This window comes from Dipodomys merriami, unplaced genomic scaffold, assembly GCF_024711535.1.
Source record: "Dipodomys merriami isolate MVZ:Mamm:240054 unplaced genomic scaffold, mDipMer1.0.p SCAF_31, whole genome shotgun sequence".
Classification (NCBI taxonomy): Eukaryota; Metazoa; Chordata; class Mammalia; order Rodentia; family Heteromyidae; genus Dipodomys; species Dipodomys merriami.
In genome coordinates, this window is record NW_027204604.1 from 11,720,940 (window position 1) to 11,742,563 (window position 21,624).

Here is a 21,624-nt window from a genome sequence, read left to right on the forward strand (position 1 = left end):
CTGACTTTGAACCACAATCCTCAGATCCTGGCCACCTGAGTAGCTAGGATTACAGGTGTGAGCCACCAATGCCCGGCTGGTTGATTTCTTTTTTTTTTTTGGTCCGGTTGTGGGGCCTGAACTCTGGGCCTGAGCACTGTCCCTCAGCTCTTCAGCTCAAGGCCAGTGCTCTACCACTTGAGCCACAGCGCCACTTCCGGCTTTTTTCTTTTTGCTTATGTGGTGCTGAGGAATCGAACCCAGGGCCTCAGGCATGCAAGGCAAGCGCTCTACCACTGAGCCAACTTCCCAGCCCCTGGTTGATTTCTTTTAAGTAAAAATTTCAGCAAGTTTATCTGATCTCCCCAGCAAGTCCTCAGGAGCAAGGGCTGAGTCCTGCTCACCTGAAACCGTCCTGCTCACCTGAAACCCTTCCTACCTACCTTACCCCTCCCACCCCCACCACCTGCAGGGAGGCTGGGCTGGCATCAGAGGTGAGCTGGAAACTCTTACCCAAGGACCCCTAAGAAAGCACTGGGTACCTGAGCTGGAGCTTGGGGGTCAACAGCATCCTGGGGCGCCAGGGCTGGGTCTCCAGGCCGGGGCTCGGCTGCAGCGGCCACAGCCTGGGGAGCGTCGTGGCACGGCTCTTTCCTCTCCTCAGACTTGACGGTGCAGTTCACCATGGTGCCAGCGCCATCCAGGGCCAGCTGCGCAGAGACGGGGCTCCGCATGGACATCCTGGAGAGGAAGGGCGGACAGGTGAGCTGGGTCATGCCTGCCTGGGTCCAAAACCCACCCACCCCAGTGACCAGCCGGTGATGCCATCCTGTTCCCAGATCCCCGTGCGTTAGAACCCACAGAAAAGTCAGAAAAGGCTCTCTGTCCCGTGTGTGTGTGTGTGTGTGTGTGTGTGTGTGTGTGTGTGTGTGTGTGTGTGTGTGTGTGTGTGCGTGCGTGCGTGCGTGCGTGCGTGCGTGCGTGCGTGCGTGCGCCTTAACTCTGAGCCTGGGCGCTGTCCCTCAGCTCTTCAAGGCTAGCGCTCTACCACTTCAGCCACAGCACCACTTCTGGCTTTTTCTGCTTATCTGGTGCTGAGGAATGGAACCCAGGGCCTTAGGCATGCAAGGCAAGCGCTCTACCACTGAGCCACTTTCCCAGCCCCATGTATGGGTTTTGTTTCATCTGTTTGCTTTCTTTTCTTGGGTAGACAGGGTCTGAAAGATGTAGGCCAGGCTGGCCTTGAACTTGTAATTCTCCGATCTCAGCCCCCAGACTGCTAGGATTACAGACCCAGCATTGTTGTTGTTGTTGTTCAAATGGATCTTAGAGATGACTGGGCCCACCTTGACCACTCTTGGCCTCTTTCCTTTGCACTGTGAGGTGGGACTGTGGCCTCCCTCCCACTGAGCCGCACCCCACGCCCGCTCCTTGCCTCTGTAGTGTTGGGCTGGTGGGCTGACAGATCCTCTGAGGAGGCCAAAGACGATACCTGGCTATCTCTGGTCTGAACAGGCTGGAGATTATGTATGTATGGTGTATTACTATGCATAGGTACTTGTTACCAAAACTTAAAATTCAAGAGATAGGACATAAAAATATGAATTTGAACTTTCAGCTTAATGACAAATATGGCTGGAATTGAGCAGCAGGAGCTCCACACACAGACTGGTTCGTACTAGTCCCCACCACTCCAACTATCTGCCCAAAGCAAACTACCCAAGGCATTTTGGGGGTTTTTTTGTTTGTTTTTTTTCTTTTTTGGTGCCAGTCCTGGGGCTTGAATTGAAAAGGCCTGGATGCTGTCCTTGAGTTTCTTTTGCTCAAGACTAGTGCTCTACCACTTAATCTCGGGCTCTTTTTCTGGGTTTTGGGTAGTTTATTAGAATACGAGTCTCCCGGACTTTCCTGCCTGGGCTGGCTTTGAACCAGAATCCTCCCCACATCTCAGCCTCCTGAGTAGCTTCAAATCACACAAATCTCAACCTCCTGAGCAGCTAAGATGACAGGAATGAGCCAACAGTACCTGGCCACATAGGGTATTTTAAAGACAGCAACAAAGAGAAGTATAATTATAATTGATCAATCCACTAAACACCAGAAAACCGTAAGTGGCACTGTGGCTCAAAGTGGTAGATCACTAGCCTTGTGTGCAAAAGCTCAGAGACAGTGCCCAGGCCCTGAGGTCAAGCCCCACAAATGACACCCACCCCAAAAAATTGTCTAAGATGATCTCCGGAGACAGATCTGACCACAGCAGTCCTGCTAAGTTCAGGGTGCCCTGGGGTTAACACTGGACCCAGTGCTGCAGGGGGCAGGGGGCAGAGGGCATACCTGACCTAAAGACGGTCAGCCCCACCTCACCGAAAAGTGAAGAGACCCCAGCCCAGCTTTGCCCTGGTGATGTCACCCGCCCCCGCCCCCCCCGCCCCCTCCCACCCCACATGGCTGGGAGCTCAGCCAATCCAGAGCTGAGAGGGAGGGGCTGAGAGCCAGACCCCCGCAGGGGGGTGGGGTGGGGGCAGGGAGGGAAGGGTGTTATCCTGGAGCTGAGGGCAGCAATTACATAACAAACAAACCCCGGGCTCAAGCTGTGAATTAATCAAACCGCTGAAAATAAAACCTTCCTCTCAGGAACTTCAGACAAAAGAAATGAAAACAACCAGGCTGGCAGGAAAATAAAAGGCAGGGCACTGAAAGGGGGACAAAAGGAAACCAGACAATAGGGTGTTGGACAAAAGCAATAAAGCCAAAGGAAGTGTGACAGGCGCACAATGAGGGCCTGCGGGCTTCTGATCCCCGCGGCTCCGAGCCACCCCAACCCACCCTACCTCGGCCACCGGCAGGCCACCAGGTCACCGCCTCCATCCAGAGCGCGGGCTCCTAAAGGCTTTGCTTCATTCGGCCCAGCTCCTGCCACAAAGCCTCCCCTCCCCCCTTATGGCAGCCCAGCGACCCCATTACTATTCTAGGGGTACAGTTAGGTGAATGGTTCCCCAAGGCCTAAGACCACCTGACCCTACATGTGGGTACTGAGCACTAGGAATGAGGCTAGTCGCAGCAGAAATAGGCTCTGAGTGTCTCAAACACATAAAGGTACTGAGGGGGGCTGGGAAGGTGGCTCAGTCACCGGTAGAGCGCTTGCCTTGCATGCATGAGGCCCTGGGTTCCATTCCTCAGTACCACATACGCAGAAAAGGCCAGAAGTGGTGCTGTGGCTGAAGAAGTGGTAGAGCGCTAGCCTTGAGCTGAAGAGCTGAGGGACAGCGCCCAGGCCCAGAGTTCAGACCCCACAACGGACCAAAAAAAAAAAAAAAAATACTGAGGGCTTAGGGTAGAACCAGCAGCTCCTTCATAGCTGTCTGTGGATTGCAAATTTTAATTCAAATCCTAGCTACTTAGGAGACTGAGATCTGAGGATTCAAAGCCAGTCTTGGCAGGAAAATCCATGAGACTCTCATCTCCAATTAACCAGAAAAAAAGCCACAAGTAGAGCTGTGGCTCAAGTGGTAGAACACACGCCTTATACAAAAAAAAGCCAAGGGGCAGTGCAGAATCCCTGAGTTAAAGCCCCAGTAATGGACACACATACAAAAACTGCAATTTGGCCAGGAGTCAGTCATCCTAGCTACTCAAGAGGCTAAGGATCTGTCACTGGCTAAAGTCAGCCCTGGGCAGGAAAGCCCACTACCAAAAAGCTGGAAATGGAGCTGTGGCTCACGTGGTAAAGCACTACTAGCCTTGAGCAAAAGAAACTCAGGGATGGTGCCTAGGCCTGAGTTCAAACTCCAGGACTGGCACCAAAAGGAAAAAAAAAACATTTTGGATGAACATATTAAAAATTAATTTCACCTGTTTTGTATACATAGAAAGAACATAGAGGGGGGGAGGGGGAAAGGGAGAGAGAGGTTTTTTTCTTTGGTAGAGCTAGGGGTGGAACACAGGGCCTCACACAGGCTAGCAAGCACCGTTCTGCCGGACACTCCATCAACCATCTAGTGCACTAGTACTAGAAGACTTAAAATTATGCACTTGGACAGCAGAGGATTTCTGTTGGGCACCATGACAGAAGACACAGACTATCTCCTGCCTTTGGTGGTCTTTTCTACCCACCCCTCACCCCCAACGGTACCAGCAGGTCCAGGCAGCTACTTCCTAGGCCCTCCGATGCCTCAGCCCCGTGTCCAGCACAGTCTCAGAACCAAAGGAAATGGCTCCGGTGACACCCAGGTTGATTGGAGGGCCGGGCCCTTGGGGCGGGAGCGGCATGCTCCTGGTTCACCTGGGGGAGTTGGGCGTTGCCAGGGCTGATCTCTGGGCCCATTTGACAGTGGAGAGGCACAGGTCAGATGCAGGGGTCTCTGGGTCTCACCCTCGGCGGGAGGGGGTTTGAATCCCAACTGTGACTGTGAATTGCAGTGCTATCTAGGGTAAGTAAATTTAATCTCTTTGAGCCTGATTCCTTCCCAGTAAAGTAGGAATAAGAAAACCCACTATGAATGGTGAGACTCGTATGACTTGAACCCTATCAGATGAGCCTGTTTTACATCCGCATGGTTGGTCACTTGAACTTGGTCTCCAGAGCTGATCACAGTTGGTAATGCCACCTTCACAGGCGTGGTTCGTTTCTGACTCACCCAGTAGCCTCCCCAGAACACAGATACCACGTGTTGTTCAGCCTTCTAACACCAGAGCCCAGCAGTGCCACACACAGCATGACCACACCCAGTAAATATTCTACAATGGTAAAAGAGTAACACAACACAGCACAAAGAAGACCTGGTCATTTTTTCTTAAATACTAAGATCGCGCATGTACACTGCCGCATTTATATGTAGATGCTTGCATGGAAGACGATGCTCAGTGGCAGAGCCCTTATCTGGCATGCACTCAGCCCTGCGTTCAAACCCCAGCACCAGCACCAAAAGCAATCCTGGAAGAGGGTGCTAGTGGCTCATGCCTGTTATCCTAGCTACTCTGGAGGCTGAGGATCATGGTTTGCTATCAGTTCCAAGCTAGCCAGCACAAGGAAAGTCTTTGAGACTCTTATCTCCAACTAGCCAAAAGTGCTGTGGCTCAAGGGGTAGAGTGCCAGCCTTGGGCAGAAAAGGCTGAGGGATAGCACCCAAGCTGAGTTCAAGTTCAAGCCCCAGTACAGGCATCCTCAAGAAAAACCGGCGTGCATGTGTCACAGGACATCTTTTCAGACACTCTGCCAACCCTTCCCAAGGCTCCAAGTTCTTCCAGTGTCGGACCTGAATCCCCAGAGCAGGGAAGCAAGTCCCACTTCTTTTGGTTTTTACCTTAAAACATTTGCAACTCTTTTTAAATTTAAAGACCCTCTGGGAGTCTGTCTTCCCTTCAATTCTCTTTTTCTCTAGGGACTAAATGAAAGACCCCTGCATCTCCTTCTGCTCCTCCTCACAAGAGCTCTGTGCTCCGCACTGCTCTACAACCTTCTTCCACCTCCCATCCCAGCTGGCCAGAAGCCAAAGGACCCAGCTAGAGGCCAGAAGCCACCTTCAGCTCCCGTGTACCCCAACCTCTTCCTTGCCCAACACACACAGTTGGTGAGTGGAGACTGAGGGCTAGAGAGGGCAGAGTGTGTCCTTGGTGAGAAGCATCGCTTCAGGACAAAGCGGTCAGGGACTAAACAATATCCCTGCTCTGCCCCCCTCCCCACACTTCCCTTCCCGAGAACCCACCTCAGGCCTTCTGTCCCCCCTTCTCCTGGGCCTTATTGCACCCCAAGGTTTTTAAGAGGTGATGTTGCCTGAGAGCGGGTGGCTCTGACCATCTTCTCCTCTTGTGTCTGGTTCACAGAGACACCTCCAAGGAGGGCCAATGGCTCGGAGTGTAGCCCCTAGTACATAGCAGAGACCAGGTGCCTCCCCCCACCCACCTCCACCACCACCCACCCTACTGCAGGTGCAACACAGACACACACCAAGCCCCTTCTACCCAAAACAAATCATCAGCCACTTCCTCCTCTAATCAGTCAACGACAGACCCTGCTGGATGGGAATCAAAGGAATCTTCACTCTCAACCTTCCTCCCTCCCTAACCACAGCCCCCTCCTCCACCTTCCCCCCCAAATATCTAGATGTAGAGAGAGATAAATCCAGTCATGGTGGCGTGACAGTGACTCACACCCACTGCTACAGGAAGACACTGGTCAGGCCGAAGACCCTCCGAGGAGCGCCAACTGGGCACCCAGCAAGCTGGCTCTGAGTGGCAGAACCGGGGGATGAAAGATCCATGCGGCAGGGGCGGGGCCGGGCACCGTCTCCAGGGAATGTCACTTCCTCTGAAAGCATGCCCCAGAGAACCCAGGGCCCTGGGCTGCCCCGAACAATAGTCCAAGGCGTGGGTGCCCAGAACGGTGCCCCATGCCACATCCTGCCATTCTTCTCGCGGGCCGCACCCTGCCACCCTTCCTGGCTCTGCCCGATCCTATCTCTGTTTATTCAGAGCTAGGAGCTGGGCTGGCTGCAGGCTTGGGATGACGCTTTCCTGGCAGTCCCCTCACACTTCCAGCTCTGATGGACCTGTGGAGTAGGGGCCCCAGCTGCTTCCGGGCTGAGGCTCTATGAAGCCCCCAGCTCTTGCCCTCCAGTCTGAGGGACAGGGTAGTGCCCCTGGCACTGTGCCTGTGCCCCAAGCTTCCACCCTGGTGACGTGGCCGCCAGCCCAGGGAAGAGTCAAGAGTCAAAGCAGGGACAACTTAAAAGATGCTATTAAGGCTCGCAGTGTGACTCCAGCAGCTCTGCACCCCAACACAAGGGTTTCCTAGAGGCCAGGGCCAGCACAAAACTGCGTTTGGATTTGGTCCCACTGAGGTCAGCCCCAAGTATTGACCAAAAGACAGGAAGCATACATCAAGTCAAGGCAATGCTTTGGTTGTAAGCATGAGTAGGGGGCTCTCCATTTCCCAGCTTCATCCTCAGAAGACCCCCTAATGACGACTAAAGAGGGTCGGGTTGGGGGGGGGGCGGTGAAATGCTGGACCATCCCACGATCTCCAGCCTCATCCATGCCTAAGCTCATCTTTTCACCTGCTGGTGACGCCCAGGCCGGTCTCCCTCCACCACAAGCAATAAACTTCCTTCGGTCCACCCAAGGGCCGACTGGAAACTGTCTACACCACTGCTAGGAGTTTCTAGATGAGTTGTAGCCAAGGAAATACTGGCGGAAAGAAACTAAGGCAACTTAGGAACTTTTTGGAAAGACTCTAGCATCTGTTTGAAGATTAGAAAATAATGTACAGTTAAAGAATCTGGTGCTGAAGAAGTGAGGGTCCACTCTCCTACCTGTAGGAATCTGAGAAAGAGACAGACAGACAGACAGACAGACAGATAAATCAATCTATTTAGTTTTCATCCAGTGTCCAGGTACACAATGCCTAAAATCCTTGGCATGAATGAAGTGCCTTTTTGTATGCTAAATGATCAACTGATGTCTGGCAGCCACCAGTCTGCTACAGGATGGGGGTTGATCCCTAGAAAAATCAAAACAGCATTAAGAGTTAGGCTTTCAACAGCCCCCCTCCAACCTCTGGGGAGGGGAGGAGTCTAGAGCATCTGCAAAGGCCAAGGAGGCCTCACTGAAATTCAAAAGGACAGGCCTGGGGCTCCCTGGTAAGTGCGCATGCTCTACCTGCATCCTTCCTCTTTTATCTGCATCCCCTGTCATATCCTTTATGATAAGCCAGTGAACATAAGGAAAGGTATTCCTTGAGCTCTGTGGACTGCTCTAATAAACTCACCAACAGGAGGTTGGGATGCTCAGAAGGACACACACAAAACAACTTGGATCCAGCAATGGCACTGGAGGTGGGGGGCTGAGCCCTCTCTCTGAGGGTGCTGATGCTCTCTCTCCTAGAATTAGAAGCTGCTTGGCCAATGGCCGCTGCAGAACTGGCCACTCCCTTACTGTCCCTCCCAGATGAGGGTGCAGTGGGAAGAACTGCTTATTCCGGCTCTTCAGACCTTTCCATCCCCGTTTGGGGAGAAGCCCAGGCTCTTCTGGAGGCAGCTGGAGGTTCCCTGGCAAAGAAAAGGGGCCTTGCTGCCCCAAGGCCCTGTGCTTCATGCCTGGCTCAACCCCCCTCCTACTAGTTGTGTGGCCATGGGACAAACAGGGACTGGTGGCGAGGCTCCGTTGTAGAGCACTGGATTTGCATGCACAAGGCGGTAATAGAACACATACGCCTCCCTCATGGAATCATCAAGAAGACTAAAGTGATGGCATCGTAACAAGTGGGAAGAGTTTGTTCCCTGCTGCTCCCTGGCCCTGCCACTCACACACAGTCAGACAAGCAAGTGGAAAACCCACTTCCGGAGGACAATTAGATACATCATCCTCTTTTCCACCTGCTCCATGCAGGTTTCCTACTCTGGGCTCCACCTTTCATCCCTAGTCAGGATGTCTGATGTCCCAATGTATGAATGCATGCATGCATTCATTCATTCATTCATTCATGAGGTACTGAGGTTTGAACTCAGGGCTCTGCACTGGCTAGGCAGTGTTCTACTGCTGAGCCATTACCCAGGACTATTTTTTTTTTTTTGGTTATGTTATATATAGAATCCAAAAGTTTGCACATGCTGAGCAAGGTGTCCTCCCATCAGCTACATCCCCAGCCAGTGGCTATTTTGAGGTAAGATCTTGCTAGGTATCTCAGTCTGGCCTCACATTTAATGCTCCTGCCTCAGCCTCCTGAGGGCTGAGATTGCAGACGTGCGTCACCATGCCTGGCTGGCTAAATGTCCTTTGAGGGCCAACAAAAATGTCCTTTTGATGTTCAAGTGCTTACACTGAGTCAGGCACCACACTGGGTACCCACATCCCCAAGTGCATGGACTTCACCAGATCTCTAGCACCCCCTTGCCCCCCATTCCTCTGGAGCCCCTCAGAGTACAAAGCTGCTCTATTAACTTCTGCAGTGCTCTCTCTCTCTGCCAGTCCTGGTAGTGGAGAAGACAGTAGAGTTGAAGGTGATCACAGGTGGGGAAAAGAACAAAAGAAATGCCTGTGAACAGCAGCTTACCCAGCAGGAAGATGGAATCTCACATCTGCTAGAGGTCTCTGTACAGGGGTGGGGCAGGGCACCATGTGTCTTTGGCTTCATGACACGTCCAGGCCCTGCAGACAGTGCGCCCACGGTGGACGCTGCCATGAGAAGGAGATTCACAAAGCAGAGGCTGAGACTTCTGTGTCCTGCCCGAGTTCTCTAGGCCTGCTACTGCTTTTATCTACAAACATGACAAGGACTAGGCACCCCAGTGCAGTTTGGAGCAGCACAAGAGATAGCACAGGCGAAGCCCAGACCTGCTTCCATTGAGATTAGGAGGCTGCGGGGTGGAGAAGGGGGGAATCTGACCTTCATCTCAGAGTCTCTATCAGTGGTGGTGTGACAGCTCCTCAGCTGTACAAGGTCTCGCACACAAGAGTCGATGGGTGGTTAGGATTGTAGTGATGGTGAATACGTGTTTATGAATAAAGTGTGCTTCGGTGCCCAGCCAGCGCATCAGCCTCCAAAGCAGGGTGACTCTTAAACACCACTCCCTGCCTCTTGATCCTCTCACTTTACCACTTGAGCCACACTTCCACTTCCACTTGTGGCTTTTTGGTAGTTAAGTAGAAATAAGATTCTCAAGAATGTTCCTGCCTGGGCTGGCTTTGAACCGCCATCCTCAGATCTCGGCCACCTGAGTAGCTAGGATTCCAGGCCTGAGCCACAGGTGCCTGGCTCCCTGCTGCTTTTGTTGTTTTGAGCCTGGCAGTGTAGCCAACCCTGGTCAGCCTTCCTGCTTCCACTTCCCAGGTGCTGGGGCTACAGGTGTGAACCACCACTTGGCTCCCGAAGGCCCTTCTGAGTCGGTCATTACCCATGTTAGCCTTCACACCTCCACAGATCCACAGCCTCCACCCAGCATGATTTTTTCCCTAACACCTCTTGCTCTGCTGCTCAGCCAGCCCACCGCAGGAGTGAGGGAGGGGGCAGTCAAGATGGACACAGGACACAAGAAGGAAGAAGGAAAGGGAAAGCAGCAGTGTGCCCTGGGCTAGCCACCAGGCCCTGCTGACAGGTCACAGCCTAGAGCCCCAAAGGTCAGCAAGCCAATGATCAGCCTCATCTCCCCTCCCTGGGATTGACTTGAAGGAGGCCCTGGGAACTCTCCAGCCTGGGCTGACCCTGAGGAGAAAGGAACAAGGTGATGAAGGACAGGACCTGGGTGCACAAGCCCTGCGTAGGCCCCTCAGGTCTGTTGCTTCCCCCATTGCCACATCCCCAACCGAACCCCATATTCTAGCTGGCACACGACCCACACCTAAGGAGGGCCTAATCGCTACCATCTCCCCCAAACCAAGCTCGTTCACCAGAAGGCCCCAATTTTGCAGCTCTGCCACCGAACTATGCACTCTGTTCCTTTGCTCTGCAAAGGCTTCACTTCCTCTCCTATTACCTACCCCATCCGCCACGGCCCCATCGCTCCTTTCTTTCTGCTATCTTCATGGTCCCCTTTAGTTACAGGTGTTGGGTTGTTGGGGGAGGGGGTTGTTTAAGAGGAGAGGAGAGCTAGGGAAGGAGAATAGTATCATAGCCTCTAATTGTCGGGACTTTACCTATAATGTTCACCAAACAATCCTCCCCAAGTCAGGCCGCCTTCCCGTGGTCTGTATGGGATCCCATTGGCTGTTGCTGACAACCTTTGGAGCCTGAGTCCACCTCAGCCAAGACTCAGCAAAGGAATGGGATGAGGGCTGCTCCATTGGGAAATCCTGACATTTAGGACCCACGGTGCTGAGAAGAATAAAACTAAGTGATGCTCCAGACATTTAATGATGGCTGGACTCTTTGGGACAGTGAGTTGGTGGATGCCAGCCACAAATGACTAGTTGAGTCACAGTGGTATCCATGTAAAGAACCCCCTCCATTACAACCAAGTTTATTGAGCATTTATTAAGTATGGAGGAGGCAGAAATTACTCTTATCTCCATTTTATAGATGGAAAAACTGGGACATTGGCGTGACTGGAGCCAGGTGGCAGAGGATAGAACCCACCTCTCAATCAGCAGGATCTGCCATTCATAGGCCTTCAGTTCTATTAATTCTTCCATAAAACCAATGAAATAGTTACTATTCATTAGCTCTCACTTTACTGATGAGGACATGGGCCTAAGGAGGCCAGGCCGCCAGCCAAGGTCACAGCCAATAAGCTGTGGAACCTAGAGACTGATAAGGTTTTTCCCGCCCCCACCCCTGCCCCACCCACTCTGGTACTAGGGCTTGAACTCAAAGCCTGGGCACTGACTGTCCTTTAGCTTCTGTGCTCAAGGCTGGACTCTACCATTTGAGCCACTTCTGACTTTTTGGTGGTTAATTGGAAATATAGACTCTTCCTGCCCAGGTTAGCGTTGAACTGTGATCCTCAGATCTCAGCCTCCTGAGTAACTAGGATCACAGACGTGAGCCACCAGCGCCCATTTTTAATGGGTGCTTATCATCCGCACTGATTTACTCGGGGTACCCCATGACTGAAATGATTCCCTCCCCTCCCCCAGTCATCCACTCTCAACACCTCTGCTTGTCTCTGTCAGGTGGGAACGCAGGACTGACTCTCAGAGCACCTCACCTTGGGCTGGGGACAAGACAGAAAAGGATGGAGGACGGAGGCCAGGGCCAGGACAGGGAGCTGGGGCCCGAGGCCTGCCTGCTGGTCCTGCAGGGAGGCAGGTCATGGGTTTCAGCTCACAGGCCTGGATGGTGAACGACAGTGAGACTGTACTTCATACCATTATAAATCCTCAACAGAGAATTGCCAGTGAGGCCGCTTCTGGATTCACCCACAAGACTAAAACCGAAAGCAGGTCTTAAAGCGCTGTGGCTCACAGCTCGTCCCAACAACTCAGAATCCAACTCAGGATCACCCAAGGGTCCACCACAGACAAACGCATAGCAAAAGCTGCTTCACACACACAACGGACCCATAGTGTTAAGGAGGACAGGAAGGTGGTCACAGAGCACCGTGAAACATGCCAGGCCACGAGGCCAACTACCATATAATTCTACTTCTTTCAAGTACTGAGAAGAATAAAAGTCATAAGAAAAGGAGGGAAAATAAGACTTACTGGACGGAGGTGGGGGGTCAGGAGGACGGAGCTAATAAGTGAGCTCTGTAGATGGACGGTACCTGATATCCTAGAAGTGCACTTTAAAATTACTAAAATGAGCCAGGCACCCATGGCTCACGCCTGTAATCCTAGCAACTCTGGAGGCTGAGGTCTGAGGATTACAGCTCGAAGCCAGGCAAGAAAGTCCACGAGAGTCTTATCTCCAATGAAACACCCAAAAGCTGGAAGTGGCACTGTGGCTCAAGTGGTAGAGCCCCAGCCTTAACAGAAAAGGCCAGGCAAGAGTACAAGGCCCTGAGTTGAATCCACAGTATACCAAGCACTAAATATAATACATATATACATAAATGATTAAAATGTCTTCTGAGGTTTCTTCTTGCTCTACCACTTGAGCCACAGTGTTGATCTCAGCTTTTTTAGTGCTTAATTGGAAATAAGTCTCATGCGGGTGGGAAGTTGGCTCAGTGGTAGAGCGCTTGCCTAGCATGCATGAAGCTCTGGGTTCGATTCCTCAGCACCACATAAGCAGAAAAAAGCTGGAAGTGGCACTGTGGCTCAAGTGGTAGAGAACTAGCCTTGAGCTGAAGAGCTGAGGGACAGCACCCAGGCCCAGAGTTTAAGCCCCACGACTGGACCCAAACAACAAAACAAAACAGAGTCTCATGAACCCCTGCTACCCAGGCTGGCTTTGAACCAGGATTCTGAGACCTCAGCTTCCTGAGTAGCGAGGATGACAGGCGCAATCCCCCAGTGCCAGGCTTAAAGTGATCATTTTTGTGTGTATGAGCCAGTACTGGAGTTTGCTCTTTTTACTCTAGGGCTGCCACTCTACCACTTGAGCCACACGGCCCTCCACTTCCTAATGTGGTAACGCCATGTACATTTTAACCACTCTTTTTTTTTTTTTTGTCAGTCCTAGGGCCTGGACTCTGGGCCTGGGCGCTGTCCCTCAGCTCTTCAGCTCAAGGCTAGCGCTCTACCACTTGAGCCACAGTGCCACTTCCAACCTTTTCTGCTTACGTGGTGCTGAGGAATCGAACCCAGGGCCTCGTGCATGCGAGGCAAGCGCTCTACCACTGAGCCACCTTCCCAGCCCTATAACCACTCTTATAAAAATATAAAAAAAAATACAAACCCCGCGGAGGTTCACCTTCATGGCACCTTCAGTTTGCATAGAGACTGAAGCAGAGCGTAAACAGCCTCACAGACTGGGGGCCACCCAGGGCTGGGGATGGGGTGAGGCAGCAGGGCTTCCCTGGGAGAGCCCTGCTCACAAGGCCATAATTAACATCACTAATTGAAGTGTCTAGAAGAGACCAGAGGCAGACAGTGCCAGACCAGCCCTGCCAGCTAGGTCTCCCCCTACTCCACCCCCCAACTGCTTCTAGGAACAGTTCAAGGCTTCTACCTGCAACCCAGAGACAAAATGTATTTAGGGCTCCTGAGCAGGGTAGTCGTGGGGGGCTTGGCTGCTCTGGACCCTTTCTCACTGGGGAAGACAACTCTGTCTCTAGCACCCCAGGGTCCAGTGGGGAGAGAGAGGAGGGGGATGGATGGGATGAGCGTTCCCAGTCTGCAGGGAATGACCCACTTGAGATCAGGAGGCCACCCCAGCAGCCTTTCCCTCCCACACTACATGACAGGCTGGCCCCAAAGTCCTACCAGCCCTAACGATCGTTGGATGTTTCTAGTCTCTGACTTCCCACTTGGTACTTTACTGGTAAAAATCAACCCGATTCGCATTTGACCAAGAATACATCGGTGGGTTTCCTCTGCGCTGGGCCATCATTTTAGGAATACCAGCACTGCCACCGATGGCCCGCCACCCCGAGGGACCCTAGGGACTTCCCTGTGGTGACTGAAAAGCTACCAGAGTCTTTGTTCATCTTTGTCTGATGATGGAGAGGGATGAATCAGCCCTCTCAAGCCCTACCCTCCACAACCCTGCCCGCCTGCAGACCTGACCCAGGGGAAGGGGTCGGCCATGGGGTCAACAGAGGCGCCCAAGCTCAAAACCAGCTCTGTGCTTAAGAAGAATTTAACCCTCTCCCTCCCAGCTCAAGAACATCCATCCTAATGGATGTGGCTGTACGGACGGGAAACAAAATGACAGAAAGGTTTGGAAGAGCCTGGAGGAGAGTTCTGGGTGTGGTGGAAAAAGCAGAAGGTCTAAGTGTGTACCTCAAACTCTGGGTATGATTGTGGGCAGGAATCGGGAGCTTCATCCTTTCCTTCTGTAAAACGGGAATAAAAATGCATCCCTGGAGCCAATGGCTCATGCCTGTAATCCTAGCTCCCCAGGAGGCTGATATGTGAGGATGGAGGTTTGAAGTCAGCTCAGGCAAATTGGAGAAACTGTTGTTATTGTTGTTGTGGGTCCTGAACTCAGGGCCTGGGTGCGGGCCCTGAGCCCTTTTACTCAAGACTAATGTTCTACAACGTTAAGCCATAGTGCCACTTCCAGTTTTTTGAGTAATTAACTGGACATCTGAGTCTCATGGGGACTATTCTGCCCAGGCTGATTTTGAACTGCAATTCTTAGATCTTAGCCTCCAGAATAGCTGGGATTACAGGTGTGAGCCACCGGTGCCCGGCTTCCAGGAAACTCTGATCTCCAAACTAAGCATCAAAAATCAGAAGTAGAAATATGACTCCAGTAGCAGAGCACCAGCCATAGGTGAAAAGGTCCAGGCAAGAGCTTGAGGCCCAGAGTCCAAGCCCTAGGACCCACACAAAACAACTACCAGCAAAATAAAGAATAAAGAAAAAAATCCTGGAGATGACACTGGGGGCGGGGGCTAAGCACAGGTGTTTTCTAACCGCCAAAGCACTTGCCACGTGTGACAGGCAGTAAGTAAAGCCGCACACAGGAGATTTAGACACATTTTGCTCACTGAGGGCCTGGGGCACCCACCCAGCCTCCAAAGGTCTGTGAGGTTTTCCCCATTTGCACAGGGAGTGAATCATTTCTTCTACCTGAGATAAAACTGTAGGTGAGAGGACTCCAGGCCTTTAACATTGAGGAAATACAAGTGCTGCTAAGCGCAAATCCCATCCCGGGGCTGCCTGGGGTGAGGCCACAGTGGCTGGGCCTCAGGAGCCAGCCAGTGACAGCAGCCACCATCCAGGTGTGATCACAGGCTAAGAGACTGCCTCAGTGCACCTGTCTCAATGTCACAGGTAGGATCCTCCAACCTTGGGTCTGGAGTTCCAAGTCTAAAACCACAGCATGGACTGGGTGTCGGTGGCTCACGCCTGTAATCCTACCTACTCAGGAGGTTGAGATCTGAGGATCGTGGTTCAAAGCCAGCCCAGGCAGGAAACTCCGTGAGCCTCTTATCTCCAATACACCACTCAGAAAACCGGAAGTGGCGCTGTGGCTCCAGTGGTAGAGCGCTCGCCTTGAGCTGAAGCGCTGAGGGACAGCGCCCAGGCCCAGAGTTCCAGCCCCACGACCGACAAAAATAAATAAATAATGAAAAATATAACCACGGCCACAGGTGCTACTTCCTGCGCCCACCTGAGTCCCAGTGAACTCTGCCTGAATGGCAGGCCTGCGGGCCAGGCCTGTCCCTGGCTCCCGAGGGCGGTCCCCACCTAGGCTGGGAAGGGAGGCAGCCCCACCCCTAGCCAGGGGCAGACACCAGGCAGCACCTGGGGTCCAAAGGTTAGTTCAAGCCTGTTTACTAGGAATTATTAAAATTCATCGCTCGGCAATAGGCTTTTGTACCAGTGGAAGTTTTCAGCCTCCAGGCAAGCGACTCTGTGAATTCCAGGGTTGAACGAATCAAATCGGTTCTACTTGGTGAACACTGACCGCCTTAGTTTAAGGGGAGACAGAAAAGGCTGTGTGCTCGGGGCTCCGAGCCACCCTGTCATTTCTGTCACACCTGGCAACGCCCTGTCTAAGCAGCTACCACATGATCGTTTCTTCCGTTCTCTGGGCTGCTCTGTGGAACGGGCAGGGCTGGGTCCTTACCTCAACCCAGCTCCGCTACACAAAGCCAGGCTCCAGGATGCGGGGCACCTGCCTAGAACTGGGCACCTGCCTAGAACTGCCGCTCTCACCCAGGTTGCTGTTTTGTGTATACTAGTACTAGGACTTGAACTTGGGACCTGGATGCTGTCCCTTAGCTTTTTCCACTCAGGGCAACCGTTCAACTCCTGGAGCCACAGCTCCACTTCTGGGTTTTTTGCTGGTTCATTACAGATTAAGAGTCCCATGGCGTTTTCTACTTGGGCTAGCTTCGAACTGCCATCCTCCGTTCTCTACCTCTTAAGTAGCTAGGATTAAAGGCCGTGAGCCCTGGTTTTACTGCATAAAGTGATTTCTAACATAGTAACCACAGAATCATGCATCGGCAGGATCCCTGCTGGAGGACACTGTCCTAGATGTTTCTCCTGGAAACCTTTTTATGTATTCGTCCCAGCATGTAGGCACTCTTGGCAGTAGCCTGACATCAAGGGAACTGAGGCACAGAGGCTAAGTACCTTCACCAAGGGCAAATGGTACATCTCTTTGTCCCAACCAATGGAAACTTATGCAGAAGCTGAGGGAGTTGTCCTAGATGACAAGGTCTCTCCCTCCTACATCCTCATGACACACTTCTCCTCCCCCCATCCCGGCAGTCCCCAAGGGAGTGGGGGCAGCCCCACTCAGGACAAGCCCCACAGTGGTCCCAGACTAAGCACTGTAATACACACATCACTTACTTCACTGAATCATTTTACCCATGTGAGACCAGAATTCCCACTTTGCAGTGGAAAAACATAGCTTTAAGAAAATTCTGGGCCGGGCACCAGTGGCTCACACCTGTAATCCTAGCTACTCAGGAGGCTGAGATCTGAGGATCACGGTTCAAAGCCAGCCCAGGCAGGAAAGTCCGTGAGACTCTTATCTCTAATAAACCACTAGAAAACCAGAAGTGGCGCTGTGGCTCAAGTGGTAGAGCGCTCTCCTTGAGCTGAAGAGCGCAGGGACAGCACGTAGGCCCACGACCAACCAAAAAAGAAAAAAACAATTCTGGGATTTATCAGAAATCCACTCTGCTCAGAAGCAGAGCCCAGGCCCTACGGCCCAGTGCCAGTGGCCCAAGCCTGTAATCCTAGCTATTCAGAAGGATTGTAGTGAAGCCAGTCTGGCAGGCAAGTCCATGAGACTCTTACCTCCAGTTAACCACCCAAAAGCTGGAAGCAGAGCTGTTACTCAAGTAGTAGAGCACCAGCCTTGAACACAAAGGCTAAGGGATAGTACAAAGCCCTGAGTTCAAGCCCCACTACTGGTATGTATGTTTACACACACCAGGACTTCTCCAGGACAAGGACAAGCTGGCACTTAATGAAGCTTGGAGGAAGGTCGGGACTCTCACCTCTCCATTTGATCAGCTGTATCATTTTTTTTTTTTTTTTTGGTTCCGGTCATGGGGCCTGAACTCTGGGCCTGGGCACTGTCCCTCAGCTCTTGAGCTCAAGGCTAGCACTCTACCACTTGAGCCACAGCACCACTTCCGGCTTTTTTCTTATTGCTTATGTGGTGCTGGGGAATCGAACCCAGGGCCTCAGGCATGCAAGGCAAGCACTCTACCACTGAGCCACCTTCCCAGCCCCTGTATCATTTTTTAAAAGGACATCTAGAGTTCAAATCCAAACAAGGTCACTGGTTTGCCCATTCACCAGACAAGGTTGCCACACTCACTTGCTGGGCCCGCAGGACCAAACAGTCAGTGTGGGTCAGGGAAGGCAAGCACAAAGCAGCCCATCGCTCAGGGCTGCCAGCCTTGGCCCACACTAGCTTTGGCAGGGCAGGAAAAAAAAAATCCGCTTAGTTACCGGGAGGCTGGTCATGATGTGAAGGCATTACAGACGCCTTTGAATGGCAAGGAAAAGAACTGGGTACTGTTCGAATTTTTCCCAGGACAATGACAGTCAGCTTTGGCCTGAATGAATGAGCCACCCATTCTGCAAGTCCTCGGAAACACCCTCTGCTTCCCTATTGTCCACCAAGTCCCCGCTCTGTGGCCTGTGTCCAAGGTTCTCGCTGTGCCGGGTGGGCTCGGCCTAACTGCAGCCGTGGCTACCAGGACCCCTTCCAGCCTCACAGGGATGCCTTCCCCTCTGCCTTTGGGCTGGGGGCTTGGTTTCCCAAGTTCCTTACAGCTTCTGGCCCAAAGGTATCCTACCAATGCTTACCTCAACAGAAGACACAGGATGCAAATGAAGCCCCAGTCCCTGACCAAACCTCAGGGTCCATCCCCAGATGAGATCCTGACAAGAGCCCTGATCCCTGAGCCAAGGAGAGGGGTGTCAACCCAGAGCACAGAGAACCGGCCTCAGGGTGACACCACAGGGAGACTGTAAGATGGTTCAACCTCACAGCTGGAAAGCAGGCCCAAGCTCTCACAGCCTGGCCTAGCCTAGCAGTCCCTTTTTGTGACCACCCCATCCATACACACTGTCCCTCAGAGTCTACCACAGCTGCCTATCTGACACTTGCCCTTGACCAAGAGCCCCAAGCTTGAGATGAATCCGTTACTTGATGGTCCACTCGCCCCACAGCAGCCGATGCATCGGCTAGAGGCCCAGCCACAAGGCAGCCCTGGTCAGGTACCACCAGCTGACCCTCTGCCCTTGGCACTGTGACCCTCTGGGGAAGGCTGGTCTCCTGAAGCAAGAACACAGTAACAAGCGAAGAACCGGGAGGAGAAGAGAGGACATGAAGGAATAACCAGGCCGACTTACGTGAGGGGAAGATGGAGGTGGGGTACTCGCCTCCAGGAGTGGGAATTAATGATGGGCTCTGGGAAGCCTGGGGGCCAGCTCAGAGGAAGGGGTCCCACAGGTGTGAGCCCTGCCTTCTCCATTCTCCTCTGGGACCCCCCACACGACAACAGTGCGCACACAGCGCAGGCGCCCGCAGAGCTCTATCGACTGCCGGATCTCACAGCCACCAAGCAAAATTCCACCAGCTCAGCACATTTGCAAAAGGGGGTTGTTTTGCTTGTGGGCCATTCTTTCCACAGGGTGGCCATCTTGCCTGCTCTTCTTCCGGGGTTCTCTCTCCCCTGCTTTTTCCCTTCAGGGGGTCTTCCCAGAAGGGCTCAAGAAACTCTATGGTTCTGTTTGGCATCACAGCGCAGACCCCACTTCACAGCCAGAAAGCTGAAGTCCAGGGCCAAGTGGACGTGATATGGAGGGGGCCCCCAGCCCCATGGCCCTTGGGGAAGGGGGGTACTGCCCCTCCAGAAGACGCCTCGCCATACACGCTGGGTCCTAACGGGTCCCATGTTAAAACCATCCTCTACACAGGCCAAGACACCATCATCAATCACACGACTGTTGATCTGTTCCTCCTTCCTGTCCAGCCTCTTGTTCTGACCCCCAAGTGTCTTCCCCCAACACTGCAGAACAGAATGTGCTTGGCTGGAGACCCGGATGCAATAAATTGCTAATAACACTCAATCTGAAAAACAAAACAGCAGGCCTCTTCCTTTCTGCTCTGCTCACCCTCAGCACTAGGACCAAAACCCAAGGGTTCCCGACAGGCCAGTCACTATGGGGAAAGCGGTGCCTCCATCCCCAGGACCCCAGGCACCACATACCAACCTCCTTTCCTAGGTACAAGCCAGGCTGCAAGGAGCTTGTGTGAATGTGGCTGAGACTCCTGTCTGTCTGTCTGTCTCTGTCTCTGTCTCTCTCTCTTTTTTGCCAGTTCTGTGGCTTGAACTCAGGGCCTAGATACTGTCCCTGAACTTCTTTTTGGTCAAAGCTGGAGCTCTTCTTCCAGCTTTTTCTCTGTGTATGTGGTACTGAGGAATCGAACCTAGTTAGGGCTTCATGCATATTAGGCAAGTAAGTACTCTACCACTAAGCCACATTCCCAGCCCCTCCTCCTGTCTCTTTGCTTTATCTTCACATTTACTGAGTACCTACTTAGTCCAAGAAGATAAAGGCATTAAGATCCCTAGGAAGCGGCAGCACTGGTGGGGGAGGCTGGGCCTGTGTGTTTCCCCTAAGGATCATCAGACACTGGTCCAGCCTGTACACTATCCAACCCCAAGAAGCCCTGACAGATGACAGGGACAAAGCCGACTCTGTTTCCAGTTACCAGGTCTCTATAAGTGGGGTGGGGGGAGAGACAGGGTGAAGACACAGACAAGAACAAAAAGGCAGAAGCAGCTAAGTTGGAAAAAGCAGCAACAGACACATCTGAATGTGCCTGGGGAGAGATTATCAATTGTGTTCCGTGTATTTATCAGTGATACACAAATTGCATGTAAATATGGACAAGGCCCCGAGAACAATCCCAGTGTCCCTGCTCGCCCCTCCTCTCTCGCAGTTTCCAGAGTGTCTCCAGGGCCATCTGGCCACCCCGCCACAGGTGAACCCAGCATGGTTTCCCCAGCCCCATCTCCCAGCAACGTCCTTGACCTCAGTTCACCTGTGGCCACCAGAGAAGCAGGACTGCAGGGAAGGAGAGAACATTTATAAACTGATCTGTTGAACGGCGACTCCCTTGGTACAATGGCTTAAAAGAGAATAAACACTTGATCTTAGAAAATGTAAAAGGAAACATGAGGTTCTGCTCCATCGCAGCCCGTGGTGGTGGTGGTGGTGGTGGTTGGTAGTGGTGATGGTGTTTATTTCTGCTTTGGGACTGTTTTGTTTTCTTTTTGTCTTTCGAGATGGTACGCAGAAAGGGAGGGAGCAAGGGTGAATAAATGCCATCATTCAGAGCACAGTATGTGGAAAATCAACTGTGCAAACTTGTGGGCAGGGAGGGGAGGGAGAAATGGGGGGGGGGGGCAGGGAGGATTGGGTGGGGGGCGGGAGGAGGATGGGAAGGGAAAACAAAGGAGGAGGCTACAATGCTTGATAAGAAATAAACTCATTAGGGCTGGGAAGGTGGCTCAGTGGTAGAGCACTTGCCTTGCATGCCTGAGGCCCTGGGTTTGATTCTTCAGCACCACATAAGCAAAAAGAAAAAAGCCAGGAGTGGTGCTGTGGCTCAAGTGGTAGAGTGCTAGCCTTGAGCTGAAGAGCTGAGGGACAGCACCCAGGCCCTGAGTTCAGGCCCCATGACCAGACCCACCCCCCAAAAAAAAAAGAAATGTACTATTATCTTGCCCATGTAATTGTAACCCCTCTGTACAGTATTTTCACAATAAAAATAAATAAAAATAAAAAAAAAAAGAAATGTACTCATTACCTGACTTACGGAATGGTAGCCCCTCTGCACAAGGCCTTAATAATAACAATAAAATTATATATACGAGAGGCCAGGGGGAGAAGCAAGGGGCCTGCTAGGCCATCTCCCTTCCAGATCTGGTCTCAGAAGAACACAGCCCTCAGGAAGCTCAAGGAGCCCCAGACAGTCCTAGATGCTACTCTCAGAGCTCTTCTCCAATACCAGTGCTTCAAAACTAATGGCAGGCAGCCAAGGCATAAGGTCAGGGGCCTCTACACCAAGACCTCAGTGTGGGCTGTCACTCACAGGGTCAGACGTGCCAG

General features: G+C 52.4%; 1 protein-coding gene across 9 annotated transcripts in view; it reads right to left on the reverse strand.

Moving 5' to 3' along the window:
- Positions 1–21,624, reverse strand: part of Sox13 (SRY-box transcription factor 13) — a 52,470-nt gene that overhangs the window by 17,343 nt on the left and 13,503 nt on the right. For 8 of the 9 annotated variants that reach the window (XM_070041757.1, XM_070041758.1, XM_070041755.1 and 5 more), the window contains exon 2: positions 522–720. In XM_070041757.1, the coding sequence (XP_069897858.1) occupies positions 522–719 (198 nt within the window). In that variant the 5' untranslated portion in view covers position 720. Of the gene's footprint in view, positions 1–521; positions 721–6,129; positions 6,148–21,624 lie in introns of those variants that run through there. The other variant, XM_070041756.1, reaches the window with a different exon arrangement.